We start from the raw sequence: 25,956 nt of genomic DNA on the forward strand, positions 1-25,956 counted from the left end.
TTTTGCTCTATGTTAAAAAAATGGCTCCTCGGAGGGGAAACAGGAAGTGACGTGTAGTTCCCTGCGACCTTTCAGTAACTCCCTGCGCAGGTGAGAAGGGTCGGCCAAGATGGCGGCCGCCATCGCTGCTGGGGCTGTGGTTGGCAGCGGCTGGGGCTGCTGAAGGCGCCGCCGGTGGAGAGACAACATCGAGAAGCGGCGGCAGGCGGAAACCGGCCGCCACGATGCCCAAGTACTACGAGGATAAAGAGAAGGATTTCCGCGCCTGCGCAGGGGTGCGCGAGGATCTGAGGGCTTGCCTGCTGGAGAGCGACTGTGTCGTCCAGGTACATACCCTCCAACATTTCTCCGATGAAATTAGGGACACCTTGGTCCATAATTTTATATATATATATATATATATATATATATAAAATTTATTTATACCCCGCTTATCTAACTGGGTTGCCCCAGCCACTCTGTGCAGCTATATAAAACACGAGTTAAAATGTCTTCTAAAGGCTGTGTAATTACTTATCTCCTTGGCTTTTGGGTTGTATAACTGCAGGGCTTTTTTTCAGAGCGGGAACTCACCAGAATTGAGTTCTGGCACCTCTCAGATGGACACCGTTGACATTATAAGAGAACAAGGGAGGTGTTCATTGTAAGTTCCAGCATCCCTTTTTCCCAAAAGAAAGAAAGAAAGAAAGAAAGTACTGCATAGCTCCATACTCTCCAACATTTCTCTGATTGAAATAGGGCTGTCCTAAGGAAAAGTGGGACGTTCTGGGATCGAATCAAAAACCAGGAAGGCATCTGTAAATCTAGGACTGTCCCTGGAAAATAGGGGCACTTGGAGGGTCTGCAGGTAGAGAATGGCTTCAGAGACTGGCATACCGTTAATTCAGATGAGATTGAGAAAATTGGGTGTAAAACTCTTGTCGCCAGGGGAAATACCCCATTTCTTGCTGGCTTTCAATGTGCTGTGAAGAAGACCTTTTCGTTCCACAAGGTTTCATTTGGGTCTTGCTGAGCCCTACCTAGTTGCTTTTAAATACATTTTCCTGCTGTAGTCTCTTGTGTTCTTTTAAATTGTTTTTTACTATGGTTTTTAATCAGGTTGCAACTTGCCATGGGAAGATTTTATTTTTGTGTGCCTGCTGGCTGCTCACTTTAATATCTTTTATGACAGGAAGGAAAAGGGCCCAAACTGTGCTTGAAGGAAGGCCATTGCAAAGGATTACTAGTTTCATTTTTTGAATGCAAAAGATCATTGGTGAGTAGGTGAATTGTACTGCAGATTGTGGTCACGTTTAAAAATATGTACCATAGTATGTTACATATAAGACACAACTGAAAGATTTTTAATTGTTACGGGTTTGTTGGGGGCCAAGTTCCCCTAAATTCCTGGGTGTCATATCCTCCCCATAATTTCTGGATGTAATAAAAGTTGGAATTAATCAGAGTTTGGTTAAACTTTGCCGAAAACAGAAACCCCGTGGATTTAGTTATGCTAACAAGCCAAGCTAGCTCTGCAGAGCTAACTGGATGGGCCATGAGCAGGAGGCAAAGGCTGGTGTTGGCCCATCAAGAAAACCATCAGAGGGCAAGACTGCCAGGCAAGGGTATTGGGACCCCTTCTCTGCTGGGTGCTAGTGGGCAGAGGCAAAAGCCAGGTTTAGGGTTTCAGTTTTGAATGACTAGGCTTTGGGGAGGTCTTTGGAGTTTTGCCCCTCCATCTCACTGCCAACAGCCTCCATGTGAGCTGGGAATATGCAGGCTGTAAGAGACACAGAGGATGGCTTTTGCTGACCTTTGAATCCAGTGCTGCCCTTAAGGGGGAAGCCAGGCCCTCATAGGATGTGAGTGCTCTGCAATCCTTTCATCTAGGTGCAAGTTGTATATATGTGCAAATAAAACCATATATTTTAAAAAAGCAGAGTCTCTGTTGTGCCTTATTGTCCCAAAAGGGAACGCAGACCCAGGTAAGCACACCTGCAGCCCCTGGAATATTGCACCACTTGTGGAGATTAGGGTGGTGCTGTAACAATATCAATGGTGTTACAAATTTGTTATTGCTTGCAAGTGTTGCTTTTGTTTTATTTACAGTAGCATTACTGTTCCACTGATCATGAAAGGTAACTGTTAAAATAAAAGCCATGGGATATTTAGTGTGACAGTTTAGCTAAATATTAGGTTAAAATATACAGAAATTTATTGAGGAAAAGTTAACCATATTTTAAAATAAATAAAAGAAGCATGATGTCCTGGCCCTCGCTGCCAGAAGAAGAATACGAACTCCCAGTTCTGTATCTGCTAAAGATTTTAACACATGAATCAAAATGGTACATAGGTAAGGCATAGGTTGAAGGTGCAGCAGGTACATAAGAGGTATATAGACACATGGTAACGCTCAAGTTAAGACATTGATCCAACAACCAACTTGCCCCCCTGTATCTTCTTTTTGAAGAGCAGGGCAGGGACAGCTCTTAGCGTAGCAGCCAGCCAGGGTCCAGGGACTGGGCAAGCATCCAGGCACTCTTTTGAATGGGTTGGGTGTGCGATATTTGTTTGCATAGGTGCTGGCATCTCCATGTCCTTTGAGAAGGGTTGGCGTTGGTGTCAGCTCAGCATCCAATTCACTCTCAGTCATCTGCCTAGGAGGTGGCAGCTCTACACTGACCGCTTAGTTACTATAAGCCAAAACATTCTTGTACTAGCTTGAACTTCTTGCCTGGCTTCCTGGGCTCATAATCCAATGATGTAAATCATTTCATTGGACTGCATTTGGAATTTCTTAATTGGAGGCTAGTTCAACACCATAGGAATTGATCTGCACTGTCTGTCAAGTCTCTATGCTATAAAAAATTACCCAGAGTTTTGAAGCTGGGTGTTGTCAGTATGTTGAAGACACTCAGCTGTTTATTTCTTTCAGCGTCCATGAGTGGTAGTCTTGGCCCTAAATTCAGCAGTGTCTAGATACTATGGGATAGTGGGTGAGGTTAAACAAATGTAAGTTAAATCCAGACATGATGGGGGTGATGCTGGTGGGCAAACCCAGTGTTTTTGGGAGAATTGGTATTTATATCTTCTTTGAGTACGCACTGCACTGAAGCCTCTTCAGTGCTTTAGAGTTCTGGAAAAACAGGTAGTGTAAGTGACAAGGTGTGCCTTTTATCAAGTGCATCTGTTGTGCAGCTGACCCATTTTAGAGCAGGGAAACCTCACCATGCTAACTTGTGCTTTCATAAGCTTGAGGATTGACTGCTGTGAATATTTTAATGTGGCACTTCACTTGAAGATTGTTTGAAAACTACAGCTGATGCATATTGGCACAGCCTGTTGTTATCTGATGGATATGTGGGGACGGGTATGAACATATCCAGTATGCGCTGCTGTTTTTCTAAGACTGTACCAGCTTGAAACACACACGTTATATATACCTCCTCTCTCTATAATCCCCGTTTCCAGTTAAGATCTTTTTACCAGCACCTGCTTTCTTCATCTTCATTATATGTGGTAAAATTATCAACAGCTAGGGATCCTCATAGTGTACCTCAATTGCAGTGACTTCCTGAGGCTGGTGAGACTAGTTCCTACCTTCCTTATGGCCTTAAAAAGGGATACAATATGTGCTTAATTGGGGTGGCTTTGGAGGTTGGCATGATGGTTGTCCAAGGGAAATCCCTAGTTATTATTTTTCTTTTTTAATGCTGAGCTTATTGTTTTCATTGTATTCATTTTATTTGGTGGGTTTTTAATTGCATTTATATCTTAAATCTGGGAATGATGGCATATAACAATTTAAAATAAACTAAGGGTCATAACTTTTTAATGGTTCTGTCTCTTGTGCCTTTTTGTAAGGCACCAATAAAACTGGTAGTTGTAGTATTATAGTGTTAATGGTTGTAATATAAAACTTGTTTCTTCTTAAAAGCTGGATAACAGAGCAAGATTCAGAGGAAGAAAGGGATACTGAAGACTCTCCATTATGAAGCAGCAAGCAGGGGCAATCTTGGATGCACTGACACCTTGAGATTAAAGACTGGAATAAAGAAATTACCTACTGCATTTCCCTAAACTCTGTTTCACTTCTATGGAAATTATTTGTGTTCTAAGTACTGAATGCCTGAAGCTGCTAAATGCTTGAAACTACTACAGTGAAAATAAAGTCTGGCCATTTGTGGTGATCACATTTTAAATGAAATGTATTGCATCTTCATAAGCACTTTAGAGTCCTTCACCTGAAATGCTTCATTTTGGGATTACTTCCTCTTGGGGTTCAATGGCTGGATAAGTTTTGTCTCCCAAGTTATAAAGTATTTTTGTACTAGCCTTTCTTTTTGGTATTCTGCAGTGATACAGAAGTTGTCAGCCAGCTTGTTCACATAAGGGATAGGTATTCTGATCTAGGAAGGGATATCGAGGTGTGGAACCAGTGTGATAACCTTGCTGCAATGCATTATTACAAGGGGCTGCCTCTGAAAACAGTTTGGAAACTTCAACTGGTGCCGAATTCAGCAGCCAGGTTGCTCACTGGGGCAAGATGGTATGAGCATATAATACGAATCCTGGCACAACAAATTTATTTCCGGGCCCAATCCAAAGTGCTGGTTTTGACCTATAAAGCCTTAAACAACTCAGAACCCCCAGTATCTCAAGGACTGCCTCTCCCTATATGAACCTACCAGACCTTGCAATCCTCATCTGAGGCCCTGCATGTCTCGCTTCCATGAGAGGTCTAAAGGGTAGCAATACGAGAACAGGCCTTTTCTGCAGTGCCTCCCCATTTGTTGAATGCTTTCCCCAGGGTGGCGAAAATATTCCTCTTCACCCAAGGCCTTTGACTGTTTAAACAGTCTATGGCGTTTTAAATGTGTTGGGGGTGGTTATTGGGGTTTTAATTTTTGTTACTATGTTTTGTGTTTTTATACTGTAAATGGCCCTGTGATCTGTGGATGAGGGTGGTGTATAAATTTAATAAATAATGATTATGCTCAACCAAGCCAAGTCCTGTGGAACTAGCTGTATCTCTGCAGATGGGGATGTGTATTTGCATGCAGACTCCTAGAAATAATATCACCAGAGAAACTGCCAAGATTTGGATGTGAACTGTTATGACAGTATGTAGTCCAATTTGATTTCTGCCTCACAGAGCATAGAAGTAACTGCAAGCCTGCAAATTCCAGGTATCAACTGGTATTATTCCATTGGCAATAGTTTCAGAACTAGGACATTTTGATGATGCTTTTTAAATTTTCCCTTTCCGGCAAGCATGCTTCCATTATGTATTGGAATTGAAGATCACAATTCTTTTACTATCTGTCTTGAACACAGTTACTGTGTTCAGCAAAGAACTCCGACATCATTCTTGGTACCTTGATGGCTAACAAGTTTGTGGTGACATGAGCTTTATTTTTAAAATGTGTGTCCAAGGTGACATACGAAAACATTAAAATGATAAAAGATTCATCATAAGGTGCATGAACATTGTGTTCAGCAAGCTTTCTAACAAAAATACTCTTTTGTAAAAATAAAAAAAAATGCTGAGCAGAGCAATTCTAAATGGGATCAAGAACAACTTTCACTGACTTACATCTGCTGTATGAAACCTTAAGATGTGGAAATGAATATAAGTTCCCCACTTACCACACATTGGGAAGCAAGCCTGGTTTTTTAAAGGGAGGTGCAGGTGTGTGTATTTCATTTAATGCAGTGGTCTCTTATTTACATTAGAGAAAGGCAAAGGTGCATGCTCAAGTTAATGTGCTTTTTTTGGAAGTACATTTGTTTATTAACACACACCCCATTTCCCATATGCACACCCCAAAGTTTTCATTCTGCCTCTGCTTGGGTGCTCCATATCTCTGAAGTGCATAGTGCTGACTTGAATAAAGTACCTCATTATCTGTGAGGGGAGGTGCGTCTGAGAACTATTGCATGGATGCCATTTAGACCTGGCTATTTGTCCAATTGTAATTTGTCTCTTAAGCCTAAACTTTTACCTGCCATCTCCACTTATCTGCCTTGTTAGAACCGTGACAGACGTGAGTCACTTTACACATTCTATTCCCTCCCAGATTCACTGATCCAATTTTATTTTCTTCCTCTCCCTATTACGGTGTTCAGAGGGAGAACAAGGTAGCTGTACTATAGCCACTTCTAGGGACAATTGAGTAATCAGCGCTTTTGACCACGGATGGTAATTCATTTTAACAAACAGTGTTGCGGCTTCCTGCTTCATGACCTAAGTTCAGTACATGGACATATGTAAAAATACATGTGTAAAAATACATTGGGCCTACTGGACCGGTCTGGATGCCGCATTTCAAAAACGAGGACTCCCATGTATGACTCCAATTCCCGAGATGACTCGTGTCGTCATCGTGCTCGGTGAAGAATCGAAGGCGTGGCCTCTTGCAACCCGGCTCTCTGGGTGGTTCCTCAAAAGTCAACCGTGCAAAGAAGAAGTGGGCAAAGGGAGAGCTACCGTAGAGGTTTGCACGGAGCGCGCGAGGTGCTGGATTCGGCCTACGGCCTGCGCTGGCCGCGACTCTCCTGTAGGGGGCGGCGCAGCTGCTGAAGAGCCGCCGGAGGAGCCTGGCTGGTTTGTGGCGTCATAGCCGGCTGGGTGTACGCGCGTTTGGGTGGCGGGCTTGCTGCAGCGGCAGAGGCTGCCCTGGGGTGTGGGGAGCAGCCGCAGCAGGAAGGAGGGGCTGCAGCGTCTCCCCGGACGGGGCGGGGGCTTGGAATCCCGTCCAGCATGTGGCGCGAGCCTCGCTGAAGAAGAGCAGCGGCTCACCTGGAGCGAGGTAAGCGGCTTTCCTTTGGCGAAGGGGCGCTTCTCTCCCCCAGCCCCGCTCTGTGTGTGTGTGTGTAATCCCTGCGGCAGACAAAACGCAGCCCAAACAAGACGGGTGGCGGCCGGGGCCGTGAGGAGGCAGGAAAGGTGGCCGAGTCGTAGCGCATCCTATCGGGTTGCCTCTCCTGTTTTGCAAGGAGCAGCCTAGATGAGGAAGAGCGTGTGTGTGTGTGTGTGAGAGAGAGAGAGAGAGAGAGAGAGATCGAAAAGATACGTGCCCTACCTCTTTGGGTAAGGATGCTTGCCATTTTTTTCTTGTTTAAAAAAATGCTTTGTTTTGACGTTTTTTGAGGGCGGGGGGAAGCTGGACGTGCTGCGCTTTGAAGGCGAATGCCGTCTTGGAGACATCTTTGAGGACAACTGCCGTGCGGGTCCCACTCGGATGGAGGCTGCTGTTTTTTGTTCAGTTTGTGGCGTTGTCTGGGCACTGGATTTGTGCCATGCAGGAGCTTGAGTTGGCAGGAAAAAGAAACAACCCTCGAGTTGGTAAGGATATGGCACATCTGTAGGTGTCTTGCTGGGGCATATGGGATTTGTTTTGAGGGAAAACAGGCGCACAGGCCGCCTTGACCAGACAGGGCTTTTCTTTTCCTCTGAGATCTCTTGTGAACCTAGACATCGTTTGAATAAAGTGTGAGTGTCTGCTGTATTTTAAAACAAAACAAAAAACCTCCCTAGATTATATATCCAGTACTTGTTCCTTGGTCCTGGAGATTTAGATAGCATGTTGTTTATGGGGAACATTCATTTTGAAAAGGCCTTGAATACTTCACAAAGGCACATGAGCATCTTATGACAGAAGAATATATCTTACATAAAAAAGCTCCTTGAAGGTGCTTTTTCGTTTGCTCAAATGCTGTAAATTATGCATGCTTGAAACTGCACTATCAACATTGTTCTTAAAGAGAACATCTACGTCTGGTGGGGAAATGCATGTAGATATATTTCTAACTGATCAATCGTAAATCTAGGCTTTTTTAAAAAATGAAGAAATCCTGGCAGTAGTTGAATTAACTGTCTTGATTAAGACTTTATTGTTCATAATTCTGTTCACGATGTATGTAAAGTACTCTTATTATTTTCACAATAGCTGTAGGCTGAGACCATCATGGCTAACTGAGAATTTGATTCTCTCACCCTAATTCCAAGTATATTTACTTCAAAATAAATCCTGTCAAAACATTGTGTTTTCTGATGGCAGTCTTTGTCACCCAAGCCCAAACCTGACACCCTCATCCAACTCCCATGACATGAGCCTCATGGGTCAGGGTTGATGGGAGTTGTAGTCCAACAGCATCTGGGGGACCACAGGTTCCCCATACCTATTGTGGAGCTACTCAGTGCATTATTTTAGAATGCATTATCCCATACAAATCATGTGTACTTCCCCCATACATGCACCAGAAAGCTTGGGATTCATGACTGTTTGAGGGTCTGCATTATAAAAATAGAGAGCAATAGAACTCTTTCTTCTTAGGAATGCATAAAAGAAAAAGTATCTGGTTTCTTTTGTTTTGCTGCTAAAGGGCTCCCTTAAGTGTTCCACAAAACTGACGCAATGCTTTTAGTTTACTCCATCCATTTGAGAATTAGAAAGTTTGAAATGTGGGATGCAAAGAAACTTTTCCCAACCCCACCCTAGTGTGTACATCTTATGTTTGAATGTTTAGAGCATGCATGTCCAACTCCCAAGAGACTGCGATCTACTCCCGCTATAAAAAACGGGTAGTGATCTACCCATTGGATTGACCAAAGTTGTTGAGCTTTTTGTGGGGAGGAAGACCCAAAGTTGTTGATCGACCAGGGGCACCCACGATCGGCTGGTAGATCATGATTGACCCATTTGACAGCCCTGGTTTAGAGCATATATGGGGAATAATTGAAAATAATGGTTTTCAGATATTCTAGTTTTCAGGTTGTTTGCTTTTTTAAAAAGACATTTTCATGTAAACTCTGGCATGTCTGCAGTACAACAACAACTGCATTTTTCAGAGGATTCTGGAGTTTTCTAGGGTAACTTTTCACATAGCTCTGGCCAGGCCTCTACTTCTGCTCATGTGTGAAATGAGTCTGTGCCCTAGAGCAAAATAAATGCTCTGCTGAGGCAACGTATTGCAATGGAAGATCAGCAGCGATGAGCATGCTGTCTTTCACAGAAGCTTGCCTGTCATACATTTTCAATTATGGAACCCCTGGTGAGCTTTTGAGGAACCTGGCATTTGCACCTGACATCCTTGAGCAGTGGTCAAGACCTTCCCTTCGGCCCAGCACTCGTGAGCAGCACCAGGTGGCTGAATCTAGCTACGCTTTTAATTTCTTATAGTGCCACCAAGCTTGCTGTTCTAGGCATTGTGCAAAATTGCAAGGGTAAAAAGACTTAGCTGGCAAGTGGTGCTTGGAACTCTACCATCACATTCAGGGCCCATTGACAGAGAAAAGAAGGCCCACCTTCAGATACTTTGCCTAGGGCTGCCCCCAAACCTGCAGCCGGGTTTTTTAAGCCTTAGGTTGCCCTGGAACCTATTTTGCAAGCTGCTTGCAGAGATATGAGCTTGGTAATGCTTCATCATGGTATGATTCAATATTTCCATAATAAGCAGATACCCATTAACAGTGCCTCGTTTTCTAATGTCCAAGAACAAGCTGTCGTAGATTGCTCTATGCGAAAGCCCATATGTGTGAATTTGCCATCACAGTTCTCCAGAGTAGTGCCAGAGAGGCTGACTTCTGTTTGCAGTATTACCTAATCTCTTTAATCAGCGTTGACTGTAAAATGATGGCAGAGATCCTAGTTTAGCAGTGAAGTTTCAATGAATCACTAGCGCCGATAGCTTGCAACTGGTTGGTAACAGAGAGGGACAGAGAAGAGTATATAATCTCTTGCAGGCAAGGAGGGGAGTCGGTTAAATGGCTTCCTGATTATTTGTGTGTGTGTGTGAGGGATAATTCTGGTTGAGAAATGGGATGGATGTGTTTTCTAAATGCTTCTGACTGCAAGGCAGTTAAATTTTAATTACTTTGGTGATGGCCACTGTGGGTGGATGGCTGAAGACAAGACGGCACATATGCAGGATGTGACTGCCATCATGTTTTTCTGCAGTTTGGAGGCAGTGCCAATATTTTTTTCTCCCCCTCACTGGTATCACATCCATTAGCTAAGCCTCATTGCTTTTCCAGTAATCCCTGTGGCCGTTTGTAGACGCTTTATAAACAGTGGCCCGCAATTTTTGACTGGCATTGAAAGCTGAGTATATAAAAAAAGTGATTTCCATGTTCATCCCCACCTCCACCTCCACCTGCCTTTCCAGCAGAGAGTTAAATGACTTGGACTTCACAAGGCATGCTGGGTGCCCTATCTTTGCACCCCAAAGGCACTCTGCAGCCCCCACCAAGGAAGAAGGAGTGAATGAAGCTCTACATAGGGAACAAATGGAGGGAGCAAAGACCTACACCAGGAAAGAGCCGGCGGTGGTCGAATCAACCTTAGCTGATGGTTGAGGCGGGAACCAAAGGCTGCCATGGGGTGGAGCGGGGGAATGGGACCTGTTCTGAATCACAGCAGGCAGGTGCAGAGCTCAGGAGGCCCCAGAGGGCAGCCCCCACCATTTCCTCCCTAGGAGTGGGAGGAGGAGACCAGCAGTGCCTGCTATTCGCCAATAATCCACTTTAGTGGTGGCACTGGGGGGCCTGCTGAGGAGGTGGCAGATCTAGGTCTGCTGCCCCTGTGGATCCTGCTGCCTGAGGCGGTCACCTCACCTTACCCCATGGGTGGGCCGGCCCCACTTGCAAGTTTGGCCATTCCGAGGTAGAGTGGACTCGGCAACCTGCGACCAAGTGACCCCAAGCCCTGCTCACTACCTTGGAGCTTGACAAGGGGTGGGAATCACTGGTGCACACGTGTTTGGGATGAATCCGCCCCAGCAACTGTAACATTGGGTATAAGGGTTCTTTGCTTGTTGCGCTCACCTGAGAGTGGTGATATAGTTGTTATGGGAAGAGCGAAATGTTGACCTCTGTTTAGCATGATGATGGAAAAAGGTTGGCCTTGTAGCTTACTCAGTACAGTGGTACCTCATGTTACAAACGCTTCAGGTTACAGACTCTGCTAACCTGGAAGTAGTACCTCGGGTTAAGAACTTTACCTCAGGATGAGAACAGAAATCACGCGGCAGCGGGAGGCCCCATTAGCTAAAGTGGTACCTCAGGTTAAGAACGGTTTCAGGTTAAGAACGGACCTCCGGAACAAATTAAGTTCTTAACCAGAGGTACCACTGTACAGTGTTCACCATTTGCATGTCAGCAGGCCCCCTGGGACTTCTGTTTCCTTGTCTGGCATAGGGATGGTTACTATCAGTCCAGTATTATCCATATTCTGATGCAGAGGAATAGAAGGCGAGCTGTTATTTGTTTGAGGCACATATGTGGCAACCTGCCAACGATTTATTAAAGTGTCATGCTGACACTGTGTTGCAAATTTACTGTCACTGAGAGTTTTTGTCTGTTCAACCAAGCCATGAGCTTCAGCACTAGTGATATTCTGTGCAGAAATGAACCCATGCCTTACATGCCTTTTGTTTTCAAAGTGTGAGTTCAAGTGCTTGTGATAACTGCTGCAGATGTAGTAAGTGTCATGATTTCAAATAATGCAGTCTTGTCTGTTTTTGGATAAACTGAAACTAAAATATGACCATTTTAAAATGGAAAGAGTGACATGAAGCATGTTTTGAAAGAAAGTCATCCTTTGGTATTTTTCTCAGTTACTGGGATATATGTTCAGAAATTATATATATATATATATATATATATATATATATATATATACACACATATACATACACACACACACACACACACACATATATATATATATATATATATATATATATATATATATATATATATTTTCAAAGAAGCTCCTCTGGTTCTCCCTATACTGGAACAGATGAGAAAGAAGGAAGATACAGCCATGATCTATCTTGTGAATACAGAATTTCTCTTGCCTTTCCTGATTTTCCTGGGTTCATTTTGTTTCCAAGTTTAACACCAGAAAGTAAAACTCTGACACAGAACAGCGAAGCAATATAGGGAAAAGTGCCAGGAGAAAAGCATCTAGATGATTTTAAAAAAAAATAAAAATAAAAATGGTCTAAACCTACGTAATTGTCATAGTTATATTTTTTAATTCTCTCTCATGCCTGGGTTTGCTTTGACTTTTTAACAAAAGAAATAGTTTCCTTGCTGAATCCACCAAGTTCCTGCTAGTCCTGCATTCTGATTTTTAACAGGCCACTGTTGCCTTTGCCTTTGGGAAGCTCAAAGCATAGATGTGATGATGATTTTTTTTGCTTGGTATTTGAGCATCAGAATATGGTACTTGAAGGCAAAAGTCCTCTTGGCCAACCTTCCCTGACCTGATACCCTCCAGAGGCTGCTTGGCTACAGACTGTGTCTGATAGGAGTTGGAATTGTATCTCTAGGGCTGCTGTATCCTGTTGTTGGTTTATATTAAGAACACAAGCACAACCACAACCATGATGCTGCAATTCAAGGCTTAAAAACAAAAGAGAGTCATCAGACCATATCTAGTGTTATAGCCCAAATATTTGACGGGCACCATGCTGGGGAAGGCTGCACTTGGCTATCTATATTGTATTATACTTATGCTTGTGAAGCCCCTGATAGCGATTGGCTGAGCTTGTGGGATGGTACGGTATGTTCCTGAACATTCTAGTTACTCAGTAAGCAAAGCTGTCAGAATGTTTGCAGTCCATCTTCATGAGGAAATAATAATAAATTTTATTTATACCTCGCCCTCCCCAGCTCAGGGCCAGGCTCAGGGCGGCTAACAACCAATAATAAAAACAGGTTGAATGAATACAACTTAAAAACAAGATTAAAATACAACATTAAAACATTAAAATGCAGCCTCATCACAGGAGGAGAAAGGAAAAAAGAAAGAGGGGGAGGGAATCAAATGGACTCCAAGCCAAAGGCCAGGCGGAACAACTCTGTCTTACAGGCCCTGCGGAAAGAAATCAGATCCTGCAGGGCCCTGGTCTCATGAGACAGAGCGTTCCACCAGGCCGGAGCCAGTGTTGAAAAAGCCCTGGCTCTGGTTGAGGCTAATCTAACTTCCTTAGGACCCGGGACCTCTAGGGTGTTGCTATTTATGGACCTTAAAGTCCTCCTTAAGGAAAGGGAAAGTTGTCTGACTGGAATTAAAGCTTCAAATGGATCCTCGGAACAAGAGGAGCTTTATGAGGCAGCATGCGGATGCAGAACAATTTCCAGAAGACAGGAAGAGGAAGAAAGCCTGGAGATACGGCTGTTGAAAGAATTATCTTCAACAATACATACCAATGTAAAATCAGTGGCTAATTCTTTGGCTGCAAGCTTCTAGTCAGGATCAATGGCTGCTGATAAACCTGTGCTCCATGAATTTATTAAATTCTTTTTGAAGTAATCTAACCTAGTCCCTATCATTACATCTTATGGTAGTGAATACAAAAAAATCGACTGGAGAAGTACTTCCGTTAGTTGCTGATGATCAGTTTCAATGAATGCCTTGGAATCAACACGGGTTCTGCAAAGGGAAATCCTGTTTCACAAAGTTTTTAAGTTATGAGTGTCAACACTTTCAAAAAGCTTTTGACAAAGGCCTTCTCTGGTGAATAAATTAGCAGCCATGGAATAAGAATTTAAGTAATCTAATGGATTAAAAAAATGAAACAACAGAAAGAGTAAATTGTCAGTTCTCCTAATAGAGAGAAGTAGGACCTGTAAGGATCTGCCTTAAGACCAGTGCTATTTTTGTAATACATAAATAATACAGAATACAAGAGTTGCTGAAAGAAAAACAGACATTATGTATGCTACAACAGCGGCAAGAATTTTAATAGCACAAAACTGGAAGACTGGAGAAGTACCATCAAAAGAACAATGGCAAGAAAAGCTGATGAACTATGTAGAGTTAGCAAAGTTAATGGACAAACTGCGTGAAAAGGACAATAGTGATTTTGAAAAAGATTGGGAACGCTTTACAATATATTTGCACAAACAACAACAAAAATGGACATTGGCAGTTTGTATCATATACAAACAGCCGAATGTATCATTTGATGTAATAAACCAGAAATGGAAGCTGAGGAAAGTCAACAGGGAGGGGGGAAATTGGAAAATGAATGTTTTGTAATGATATTGGATATTTGTTACAAGAAAATAAAATCAATAAAAATTATAGAATAAAGGTTGAGCAGTAAGGTTGCAGGTTAAGTTAACGGACGCGGGTGGTGCTGTGGGTTAAACCACAGAGCCTAGGACTTGCTGATCAGAAGGTCAGCGGTTCGAATCCCCATGACGGGGTGAGCTCCCGTTGCTCGGTCCCTGCTCCTGCCAACCTAGCAGTTCGAAAGCACGTCAAAGTGCAAATAGAGAAATAGGTACTGCTCCAGCGGGAAAGTAAACGGCGTTTTCATGCGCTGCTCTGGTTCACCAGAAGCGGCTTAGTCATGCTGGCCACATGACCCTCGGCCAATAAGGCGAGATGAGAGCCGCGACCCCAGAGTCGGTCACGACTGGATCTAATGGTCAGGGGTCCCTTTACCTTTACCTAGTAAGGTTTCACAATCCTTAAAATTAAACCCAAATGGACTGCAAGGAGCTCCAAAGTAACACATCCAAAATGTTTAATTGGGCGGCATTTAACATCATTGCAGCTTGTGTCTGGGAGCTGTTAAGTAAATATAAAATGACAAGATCCCCTACCATCCAATAAAAGCTTTTGGAGTTAAAACTGAGAGCGAGTTATCAGATATTGGATCTTGGGGTTGTGGTGGACAGCTCACTGAAAACTTTGATGCAATATGAGGAGGTGTGTGGAAAAGGTAAATTCTGTGCTAGGGATGTTTGGTATGTAAATACCTGAAAGAGCGCATCTCAATAGAAGTCTGCCTAAGTCTTGAATTCTTTATAGGTTTTCTCCATTCTACACAGGTAGGTAAAGCGCATTCTTTGATGACATGAGGTAGAGCCTTCTTTGTAGTAGCACCTCACTCTGTTGTTTTCAGTTGCCTTTTATTTATTTTGGATGGCACATTCTTTGGTTTATTGCTTGTTGCATGGTGAGGCTGGTTTATTTTATTTTTCTGTACTGTGCCCTAGTATCAGTTTAGAATGAAGGATGAGTCATTAATATTTTAAATTAATTAATAAGTATTTGAAAAGAAAATGACCAGGATCATAACACCTTTTTGTAAATTTGTGGTGTGGCAACATTGGTAGCCATATGTGTGGTTTTGGTTTCTACACCTCAAAAAAAATATTGGCGTAAGTGAAACAAAAAATAAACTCAACAAAAAATGATAAATGGGAGCATATTTCTTTCCTATGTAGTGGACATGTTACAGAATTAAGGTATTTTGGAAAATATTTGTCCAAGCATTGTTGTCCTATACTAATTTTAATGTGTCCATGGATCCTCTTGTTTGTTAACTTAGTTGTAACTTAGCCTTAGCCCCCAGAAAGAAACACAAGGTAGTATTAAATGGGCTCAGTGGTTGCTAGACTGCCTTATATGCTCATCACTGGAAACACAAGGAGATAACTACAAAACAGGTATGACTGGTGTAATTGTGGGAGACTCAAACTGATGGCATTTGGAAAATCTTCAAATGCATTTGAATGTGATATTCTGCTTATTGTAAATGTTCTTTATATTACATAATGCTTTTATAGGTAGCTTTTGCTTTTGTGTGCTTTGGTTCTGCTAATCAAATGAAATGTAAAAACAACAATGAATTAATTAAAAGAGAGCAAGGAGTTAGAACAGCCTCCCTACATGGAAAAGCCGCAGCATTTTGGACTCCCCTCGCCCCAGCAAAAAATAAAAACAAATCATTAAGGGAGAACATGAAATAAGGTCATATAAACTGAGCGGTGGGAATAAGGAGAATCCACCCACTCATCAGACTAGGGTGATCCCACTGAATTTGATTGACAGGAGAGGCAAAAGGAAAGTATTTATACACAACATAGAATCAATCTATAGAATTGGCTGCCAGACGTTGTGGTGACAGGCACTGGCTTCGATGATTTTAAATAGGGGTTTAGACACATTCATGGAAAAGAATAGATCTTAGCCACAGGGTGGGGGGAGCAAAATGCTGCATGGATGGCTTGTTGCCTTTATTTATTTTATCCAGAGCATTTACTCCTTGCTCTTCAACCAGAAAGGCTTTCAGAGCCACTTACAAACTAATGCAACAACACAGTCCCCGCCTCAGGCTTGTGATCTTAAAAAGATATGGCACAAAAGGAAAAGGGGATGGAGAGGAAAGATGAAAGCAAGCAAACTTAGGCACCAAATTCTAGATATTGCTAAGTTCTTACAGTGCAAAACTTGGGTGGGTGTGCAGCTTGAGGTCTTTCTGCAAGCTTGCTTACCACAGCTGGAATTGTTGTTTACCATCCTGGCAACTTTCAGTTTGCAGGACAGAATACCAGTTCAATAAATGGGATGCTGGACGGGATGAGCTGTTGTTCTTCTTGTGTCCTTAACCCTGTGCAGAAGTGGAAGTAGGGAGAGAAATTGGTGTAGCTGTTAAATAAACCAAAGCAAGGAGCTGAGGGGGGAGGTTATGATAGGATGCCCCTCACTTGTATCTTTAATGCTAACTTCAAAGCAGACTTCTTAGTTGGCCGTTCCATGGTATGAGCCTCACACATGCTAAATGCACCCACTTAGCTGTCAAATTTATACATCTTTGTGACTCTTCTTCCCCCCACCTCCCCCTTCTAGGAAAATGAACTAATATAAATACTTGAAGAATGTGACCAATTACTGACTCATCTAGTGAAATGGGACTAAAAGCAAAACTTGTCTTAATCATTCACTTCTTGGAACCGTTCACTTCCATGCAATCAAAAGTGATGGCTTCTGCTGGGGGGGGGGAAATTCCAGGGGATCGTTTACCTTTGCTTTTTAAAGGGTGCTTACCGCCAGAGGCTTTTTGTATATGAGTGACAGTGTACTCCTTGATGATTCTCAATTCACATGGACACTGTCAATCTCCTGTGCGATCCCTACTCATTTAAATAGACTAAAATAATCCATAGAAGAAGCACAGCAACGGGCATCAAAGCAGCTGCCGTAATGTCAAACCTGGTTCACTTTATATCTCCTGGATGAGGTGCTTTTCTCTTTCACTGCTTATGTAGGACTGGCTCTACCATTTGGCAATGTGCGGCAGCTACCTCAGGTGACAGGTGCTTGGGACAGGAGCAGGGAAAGGGGCTGATGTGCTTGAGGACAGAGCTGTGAGTTTCCTGTGTCCTGTCTTGCATGCCTACACTGTGGTGCTGAAGTCTAAACCACTGAGCCTCTTGGGCTTGCCAATCAGAAAGTTGGCGGTTCGAATTCGCTCGACGGTGGTGAGCTCCCGTTGCTCCGTCCCAGCTTCTGCCGACCTAGCAGTTTGAAAGCACACCAGTGCAAGTAGATAAATAGGTACCGCTGTGGCGGGAAGGTAAACAGCGTTTCCGTGCACTCTGGCACTCGTCCCAGTATCCTGTTGCACCAGAAGCAGTTTAGTCATGCTGGCCACATGACCCGGAAAGCTGTCTGGACAAACGCCTTCTCCCTCGGCCTGAAAGCGAGATGAGTGCCGCACCCCATAGTCACCTTTGATTGGACTTAACCATCCAGGGGTCCTATACTCATTACTTTTTACCTTTACACTAGCCTGCTGTCACCGAGTCTGTCAGGTTGTGTTTTGTATTAATATGGGGACCTTTGAACCAAAAATCAGCATATAACTCAACCTTAGCTTATTGTTGTTGCAGTGCCTTGAGCTGGAGCAAAAGCCAAGATTATTCATATTTACCTGAACATATGACTGGAAGGTAGATTTCGCAGTGTGTGCATATACGTCACAGCCCCCACCCAGCCACTCATTTGCTTAGTTTCCTTCTTAGAATGCATTGTAGATTATTCCAGCCAAAGCTATTTGTAGCTTGTGGAAAATGTAAGCTGTTCTCATTAGTCTTCATGCACCTACTTCTGATGTGGTAAGTTGGATCTTGTTTTTGTCTGGATGCAGGTTATAAATAGAACAAAAAGCTCGTTTTCAGAATCTTTACTGACATTAGGGCAGCAGAGAACTGCAAAATGCTTTGAAGATTGGCTGGCAGATTTCAGATCAAGAAATTTAGGAAGCATTTGGGGTTGCAGGCCTTTTTTGGATTGAAGCTTTCTGACGGCAGGTTGTTTTTCTTTTTTTAACGATCTGCTTTAAAGCCTCCGCTTTGCATGTCATAACTACTACAGGTTTCCAAGATACAGAATAATGATAATTTTTAAAATGTGGGCTGCAGTGTAAATAAGTGATGGAAAAAATCTGTTCTGTTTCAGCTGTATTATATAATGAAATTGACCTAGGTCAGCAGCTCTGCCTCCACAGGAGCTCTGCGTCTTGACTTCCCCGGTTGCTGCCAACTGCATATGTCTCTATGACTGTTTTGCTAGAGGAAGCCTCCGCTCCAACCTTCTGCTTCCCCCAAAACAGCTACACTGGTTGCCAGAGTCCTGTAAGTGACCCTCTGCCATTAGAATGTTTCTGAGAATTCTCTTGCTATAGGAACTCGGCTGAAGCTAAAGTGGGGTTCATATGCCAGGTTTATTGCAGGAAGTTGATTCATGTATGCAATGGAGGTGGTGGAAATACACCATATGCCATGGTTCAGGACAGTTTGCAATTTTAGGACCATAAAACCAAATGCAAATTAACAAGAAAACAGAAGCCAAGGGGGATGCAGAGCATAAAAGAAGGGGTTCACCTACTTATTAAACCTGTCAAGTCAGAATCATCATCATCATGTGTAGGTGTTGGAAGGCCAAGGGAGAGGGATTCTAATGGGCTTCCTTAAGTGCAAGGAGCGCCACCATTTTAGCATTGCCGCAGAGAAGATCCTCTGTGTCCCAGGTAGTTGCACTATTGCAGCATGGAAAATAAGTTCTGAAGCAGATCTTGGGGAATAGGAAGGAACAGGTGGGCTACTATAGGAACGCACACAGAGAGAGAGCATCCCTTAGGTATAATAGACCCAAGCCATTTAAGACATTAAAAGTTGATCACCAGGATTTTGGAAATGAATCAGCAGCCACTGCTGCTTTTGTAGAATGGGTGTGCTATGCTCCCATAAAGGAGCACCTACTGCTGCGTTATGGACCAACTCACATTCCTAGAGACTCTTCAAAGTGAGTCCTATGTAGAGTGAATTGCTGTAATACAGATGTGGGTGTGACTGAGGCATGTAAGACACCTTGCACAGGACAGAGACCCCACCTTCAGGTGTGTGCGTGTATGTTTTGCAACCAAGCACCACCAGGAAGGGCAAAGCACAAAGAGAAAATTGAGCAAGAAGGTGGTGGTTGTGGTATAATGCTGCCCTATTGGTATTGACTTATGACAGGGCCTTCTCGTTGGCAGCTCCCTGCTTGTAATATGCCCTCCCTCACGAATGGCTTTAAGGAGAATTCTGAAGACATTCCTCTTTGCTTAGGCATTTGGTAGCTAAGAGATACTGTGAGGGTATGAAATGTTTTTAAATGTTTTTAGATGTTCCCCCCCAAAATTCTACATTCTTAAACTGGGGGGAAATATGCCTATTTTGGTAGTGGTTAAATGAGCAAAATGTGTGTCAGACCAAATGGAGGAGGCAAAAGATGGCACAAGGAAACAGCTGTTTGTCCAATGTTCTGCAAATGTGATGTCAGCCTGTTTATGTTTTGGACCCTGGCTAAGCTTGGCAAGGTAAAGTTTTGTCTTGCAAATATTGTGGAAATGTGATTTCTAGAGTGATGGCATTTGCATTGGTTCCATATGTTTTCAGTATATGTTGCTTTAGTCTACAATGAATAAAAATAGAAAACCATTGAGGTTGGTATTAAGAATAATTATCAGATTGCTTCTTTTCATTTTAGCACATCTTTCCCCCCACTTTTTTCAGTCTCCTCTATTTTTGTGTATAATATTACACTGTTAAGGAATAGTTGCCATTATCACAGAGAGCAGAATGTGTAATTTGTCCTCTCTCTTACTGCAAGATTGTATTTCTCTGGCATAATAATAAATATGCATTTGCTGACTTTAGCATATTGCAGTTCCTTATTTTATCTTTTTCGGTTTGCGAGATCCGTCATTTGGTTTGTTACAGAATTGATTTCAGGTAGCAAATCGTCATTTTAATTTCTACACAGTTAGTTTTCTGGAATATTGAATTTCTTGCCTCTACTTGTAGCAATTATTCTGTATTGTGCATTTTATGAATATATTTTCAGGTAGATAATTTTATTTACAGATGTTCAAGGGCAAGTGCTTCTTTCTTTTAAGCATCTGCAAGTGACAAGAGTTGGCTGGGTATGGTTGTTTGAACCTATACAGCAGTATAAAAACGCTGGTTGTGAAATTACTAATATGTTTTTCTCCCAGGTTCCATACAAGGATATAGTTTATGGCTCCGAGCTACCTTTGTTAGCCCCTTAACAACAGATTGTGGTCCTTGATGGATATAGGCATCATCATTCAAAGATGTACACAGTGGTCCCACTGGATGCTGGTAAACATCTGGATGGATGTATTAACTACAAACAGATGTGTGTGTTCATGCAAGCAGAAATCTCTTGCTGGATCAGGGAGTTAATGTCTGAAAGTCTGACAATTTTGTATTGCCATCAGTTCCCCCAGCAAAGCTTCTCTTCAGTTTTTAACATCTGTTCTAATCTTGAGATGAATTGATCACATCTATGCCATATGTTTAAAATGCACTTGTACCACTTTAAACAGTGGTTCTTCCCTCAAAGAATTCTGGGAACTGTAGTTTGTTAAGGGTGCTGACCTTACAGAGAGCTACAGTTCCCGGCACCCTTAACAACCTACAGTTCCCAGGGTTCTCCATGGTTGTTTAAAAATGGTATAAGAGTGCATTAAATGTGTGGTGTGGACCAGAGCCAGATTATATGAAAGCTGAACAAAAATGACAATTAAGATGGTTGCCTGTGTGTCTGAGGTGAACTTGGATTGCAGGGAGGAGGGTTGAGGCCTCTTCCCTGAAACCATTCCCATTCTCAAGTGTCTGGAACAGACTTTCCTCCCAATCTGGTGAGACTATGAGAGTGAAATTTCAGTTTCTCCTGTATAAATGAGTGGCTGCCATTCACTCCACTGGGAAACGAGAAACAAGAGAGGTGATGTCTGACACTGGAGGATCCAGAAAGCAAACATACTTTTTAAAAATAAACATTTTGTTCTTGTCCTTGTCCCTCAATCTAGTCAGGCCTCAGGCCGTTTTCTGATGAGGAATCCTCTGGCTGAGATATGACAAGCAACACTACTAACATTGTTTGCCTGTTGACATCTAAAAACTATATTGGGCAAACGGTTCAGAACCAAGCATTGGTTGGTGTTCAGGTGGCTGCCTGGAGTTGGCCTTCTGCCTTGCTTCCACTTGGTAGGCCAGGTTAAGAGAAGCCAAGAATAAACTATAAAAACTTTCCAGTGGTTACTTTTCCCAAAATAACTGATGCGGTGTAGGTTAGTGACCATGTGGGTGTCAAGGAAGAAAAGATAAACAAGTCAAAGAAAACGTCATTGACTCGTTCTGTCGCTAGCTAGTATTGCCACCTCTTTTTAATAGAAATTACATTTGCCAATGTCTTTTCTGCCATAATGCAAAGTAAAGTTAAAACTGCTGCTAATATAGCATTAAAACTGACCTGAAGTAAAAATTATGTTTCCAGCCAGCCAGGGGCATTGATGGAGTAGCCTGACCCTTGATGTTTAGCATCAGGTCCTGAATCTCCTATAGATTCCACCTTTTTTAAAACACGAAGGCTCTTCTGTCTTCTGATTTACTTGGCTTTTGGGGCAGTTGCATGCACTTCTAAGTGGAGTGCTGGTCATTCCCCAACCACCTGTATCTCCACAGTTAGGACCAGCAGGACATAGCTGAGTTCCTATCACTGAGTTCTCCAGCGCATGGTTGGAGAAGCAGCAACTCTAATTTTGTGCTTTGCCAACTCCTTGTAGCAGCCATGTTATGTTATGTCATGCCCCAGTGGCACACATGTTGTGACTTGCATCTCTTCACTCTCTCGGGTGGAATCTAGACACATATAAAAATATATTGAATTTACCATAGCTCACCATCGCCATCTAGTGTCACATTTGTATGATGCACTGTACAACACACTTAAAACGTTTTATTTGCAGATGTCCTGAGACTTCAAAATGTGCCCACTGGTCAAAAACAGCTGGCAACTCCTTCTGTACATATGTTTGTTTGTAAGTGAGCATTTTGAGGGTTACAAACGTAGGCTTTTATCTTTCAGTTACCCATAACTTGTCAGATAGTGCAAATAAATTACCATACTTTTCCAAGTATAAGACTAGGTTTTTTTACTCTAATGTTAAAAAAACGGGGGTCATCATACATGGATAGTGCGTGGGGGGGACTTTCTTAAATTTGAGTCTCCCCAAATGGTCTTATACACAAGGGCATGTTATACATGGAAAAATACTGTACGGTACTTCTGGTGGAGTATCCTATCTGTATAGATATATAACTGTGTATCCCTTGCTACATGTAACTGATGGGAAATGTTGCATCACCAAGAAGGGATAATGTACTTCCCAGTTTGAAAACAACACAGCTCTTCTGCTGCTTTGGTTTCAGTGGCTGGTAGAATACTTCTTGGCAAAACTACCCCTTTCATTCATACTTAGGTCTTCAGCAAGGGAGACTGCGCTGCTGGAAAGGGAGAAGATTCTGCAGAAGCGGTGTCCTAATGCTGTCCACACATGAATTGTTCAAGGTGTTGTCTTGCTTGACACTTAAAAACGAAACGAAGCCAGCTATGGGGAATGTCATGATGGCCAGGTTTTGCGGAATGGCAAACTCCCTTAATCTGTCTACTTCTGAGCATTAGAGAGAGGTGCATCATGCAGCCTTTGAATTAAGAAATACATATTTTTAAAGAGTCAATCAGTGACGGGGTATTTTTATGAGATGAGGGGAAGCTTGGTGGTGTTTGTCATAACGCTTTCGCCGTGTGTGTGAGAGAGAGAGCAAGAGAGAGGGAGATTCTTGGATTGGAACAGCACACTGTGGGAGTACTTTGGCCTTTAATGAAGAAATAAAATAACAATGGCTTATATCCAGAGAACTCTGTTTTACATGCACAACTGGAATTCCCCTCTCCCCCACCGTTTCCACTACAGCTCCTCCTTCCTTCCCTCCAAAGCCACTCCTGACAGGGTACCCTTTAGGACAGTGTGAGGTGCCCTATGGCTGAAGTGATGTGCTAGGCTGGGAGTGGAAGTGACCTCTCCCTTGGTACAGCGCCTTCTGCTCATCCACGGGACACGGGGCCCAAGACAATATGCCTCCCGTTTTATACAGCATTTCAAAAAAAGCAAGAGCTTAGAACACGGGTGTCAAACACAAGGCCCGCGGGCCGAATCCGGCCCACCAGACCTCCTCATGTGGCCCGTGTAGTCTGGTCTATATATATATCTGTGAGGGAAGCTTGGGCTGCGGCGCACGTGCAGGGCGCCTTGGGTCCCTTCTGCGCAGGCGCAGGCCTCCCCCTCCTCCAGCTACCTAGCCGAGACTTATTTGACACGGCGAGGGCGGGGTTGGATATGGGAGGCCGCTGCTGCTGCTCTCAACTTCTTTTCGGGCTCGCTGGAGTGAAATAAGTCCCGGCGGGAGCGCAGCGCGAGGTGGAACGCGGAGAAGGGCAGAGCCGGCTTCGCGCAAGTTGGAGAGAGGGAGACCGAGAGAGCGCTTGTGTTTCGGGAGCATGCCCTGTGAATACTCGGGGCGGCGTGCTTTTGCTTTTCTTTTCTTTATTTATTTCTTTAGGCGCGTTTCCGCGCTGCCCAATGAACAGCATCCTCTGCCTCTGGGCATTCGCGATTCAAAAGCAAATTCGATACGCAAGTGCATGTTTTGTAAATAACGTCAGGCGCGGCTTCCGCAGGGTGTGCGTTGCAAAAATTTATATATGGAAAAAAAGCTGATAAGGAATTGGTTTATTTTTTAGGGTATTTACACATCATGCAATTTTTTCCTCAATGTTATTACAGGGTCTGGCCATCAGTTCCCGCCCTCCTCAAAGGTTTAGGGTAGGTAGCAAAGGGGGGAAAATCCAAACAAATGCTCCATTAAAATTTGGGGAATGAGAAAAATTAAAACCTGCACATCTTGTGTAACTTAAACACCAAGCCAAACAGGAAACAATTTTTATATTCATATATATATTCAAATGAAATCAAGGTGTAGTGTTCCATGAGCCAGAAGCTCTGCATTACTTAATCCAGCTGTTAAAGGTGTCATGGGCTTTGAAGACACTCGAACTCGAACCGGCCCTTTGAGGGTGGCCAAACTGCTGATGCGGCCCCCGATGAATTTGAGTTTGACACCCCTGGCTTAGAACATAGGAAGCTGCCTTAATACTGGGTCACACCATCAGTTTATCATCAGACTCAGTATTATCTACCTTGACTCCAAAGTTCCAGGTAGGGGACATTCCCAGCCCTACATAGAGATGTTGGGGGTGGAAAACAGAAGCCCTCTGCATGCAAAGCAGATGCTCTGTAGGCTCACCATTGAAAGAATAACTGAAGAAGAGGAGTATATTTCAAAGGGGTAGAGGATAAAGGGACCATGGAGGAAAAAGTCGTCGGGGGGGGGGGGGAGAGCAAGGTCTTCAGTTGCTAATTATTTTTTATTTTATTTTATTTTAATTAAAATAATTCAACATTAATACATACATGTTACGAATATACAAACAAACAAACATACATTTCATACAATCCTTAAAAATATTCATACATACCCACACTCAGTCCCACAAATACATCATTTTCCTGCCACCATCCCTCACCCCTCACCCCACCCTTGTGTGGAACTTCCAATCTACTCAATTGCAATATCTTTCCACTTCTATTACTTTCTTTCACACACTTTTAAACCAATTTTCTGCTTCTTTTTCTGTTACACAATGTAATATGTAATGTGCTTCAGTTGCTAATTAAATCTATAAAGATGAGGATGCCCATATGCTGAGAGGCAGGCGAGGCCATAGGAATGGAGTGGAAAGTGTGAAAGGATGGAGCCAGAAGAGAGAGAGAATCTTCCTTTAATCACTTGCAGTCCATTTGCATTTTGCCCATAAAACGCCCTTCCTGTGAGTGTGGAATAATGCTTCGGTATCTTTGCCGTGTGCATCACTCCAAATGCATGCGCCATTTCCAGGCTGTGTGGCGCTGGCAATGCCAAATATATTAAATTAATGTATGAATCTCCTTTTGAAAAGTGTAACCATTTTTTCTTGCTGTTCCCCACTCCCACCCCCATGCAGTCGGAGTTTCTTACCCTCCTTTGTGCATCACTGTGAGGTTGCCTTTTCTAATTTCCTTCCTCTTTATAACTGTTACTCACTATCTTTTCCGCTAAATCTCCACCTCTTCTGTCCCCTGGTGACGATTACTTGTCAGCTCTTATTCCCGTATCATGCAACGTGGTGCCCCAAAGTGATCTGCAGAGCCGACCCAGGTCATTTTGCTGCCTGAGGCTAAGGGTAGGATGGCAACCTCCCTTGCCCCAGTCTATATACAGTGGTACCTCGGGTTACATACGCTTCAGGTTACATACGATTCAGGTTACAGACGCCGCTAACCCAGAAGTAGCGCTTCAGGTTAAGAACTTTGCTTCAGGATGAGAACAGAAATTGTGCTCCGGCGGCGCGGCGGTAGCAGGAGGCCCCATTAGCTAAAGTGGTGCTTCAGGTTAAGAACAGTTTCAGGTTAAGTATGGACCTCCGGAACAAATTAAGTACTTAACCCGAGGTACCACTGTACAGATATTGACTGGGCTGATGGTTATATCTTTCTTCAACACTGATGATAGGATATCATTCACTGGTGCACCTGAGGGGCAGCAGGGTAGCTTAGGAGGCAAGCGCAAGGTAAGTTGTGTGGACCCACACAGCAATATCCTTCAGCTGATGATCATGGCTGGTCCTCAAGAGGAACGGCCACAGGACTGACATGACC

At 43.2% G+C, this 25,956-nt stretch overlaps 2 protein-coding genes across 32 annotated transcripts in view; both read left to right on the top strand.

Moving 5' to 3' along the window:
* Positions 1 to 93: 93 nt before the first annotated feature.
* On the top strand, positions 94 to 4,984 carry COA5 (cytochrome c oxidase assembly factor 5). Its single transcript, XM_083611173.1, has 3 exons — positions 94 to 326; positions 1,172 to 1,255; positions 3,917 to 4,984. The coding sequence occupies exons 1-3, from the start codon at positions 225 to 227 to the stop codon at positions 3,956 to 3,958; spliced, it is 228 nt and encodes a 75-aa protein (XP_083467299.1). The 5' UTR covers positions 94 to 224; the 3' UTR covers positions 3,959 to 4,984.
* A 1,456-nt stretch (positions 4,985 to 6,440) lies between these two features.
* INPP4A (inositol polyphosphate-4-phosphatase type I A) overlaps positions 6,441 to 25,956 on the top strand; it is a 105,551-nt gene continuing 86,035 nt past the window's right edge. For 28 of the 31 annotated variants that reach the window (XM_083610549.1, XM_083610554.1, XM_083610528.1 and 25 more), the window contains exon 1: positions 6,441 to 6,791. The gene's annotated coding sequence lies outside the window, so the exon portion shown is untranslated. Of the gene's footprint in view, positions 6,792 to 7,016; positions 7,328 to 25,956 lie in introns of those variants that run through there. The other 3 variants (XM_083610536.1, XM_083610547.1, XM_083610535.1) reach the window with 1 other exon arrangement.

The sequence above is a fragment of the Podarcis filfolensis genome (assembly GCF_964270895.1).
Source record: "Podarcis filfolensis genome assembly, chromosome: 4".
Classification (NCBI taxonomy): domain Eukaryota; kingdom Metazoa; phylum Chordata; class Lepidosauria; order Squamata; family Lacertidae; genus Podarcis; species Podarcis filfolensis.

What these genes read in the sequence shown, in the direction of transcription:
- COA5 (XM_083611173.1), top strand. Translation starts at nt 225, where the DNA reads ATGCCCAAGTACTACGAGGATAAAGAGAAGGATTTCCGCGCCTGCGCA. An exon ending in AGAGCGACTGTGTCGTCCAG is followed by an intron (nt 327 to 1,171) that starts GTACATACCCTC and finishes CTTTTATGACAG; the next exon opens with GAAGGAAAAGGGCCCAAACT. An exon ending in TTGAATGCAAAAGATCATTG is followed by an intron (nt 1,256 to 3,916) that starts GTGAGTAGGTGA and finishes TCTTCTTAAAAG; the next exon opens with CTGGATAACAGAGCAAGATT.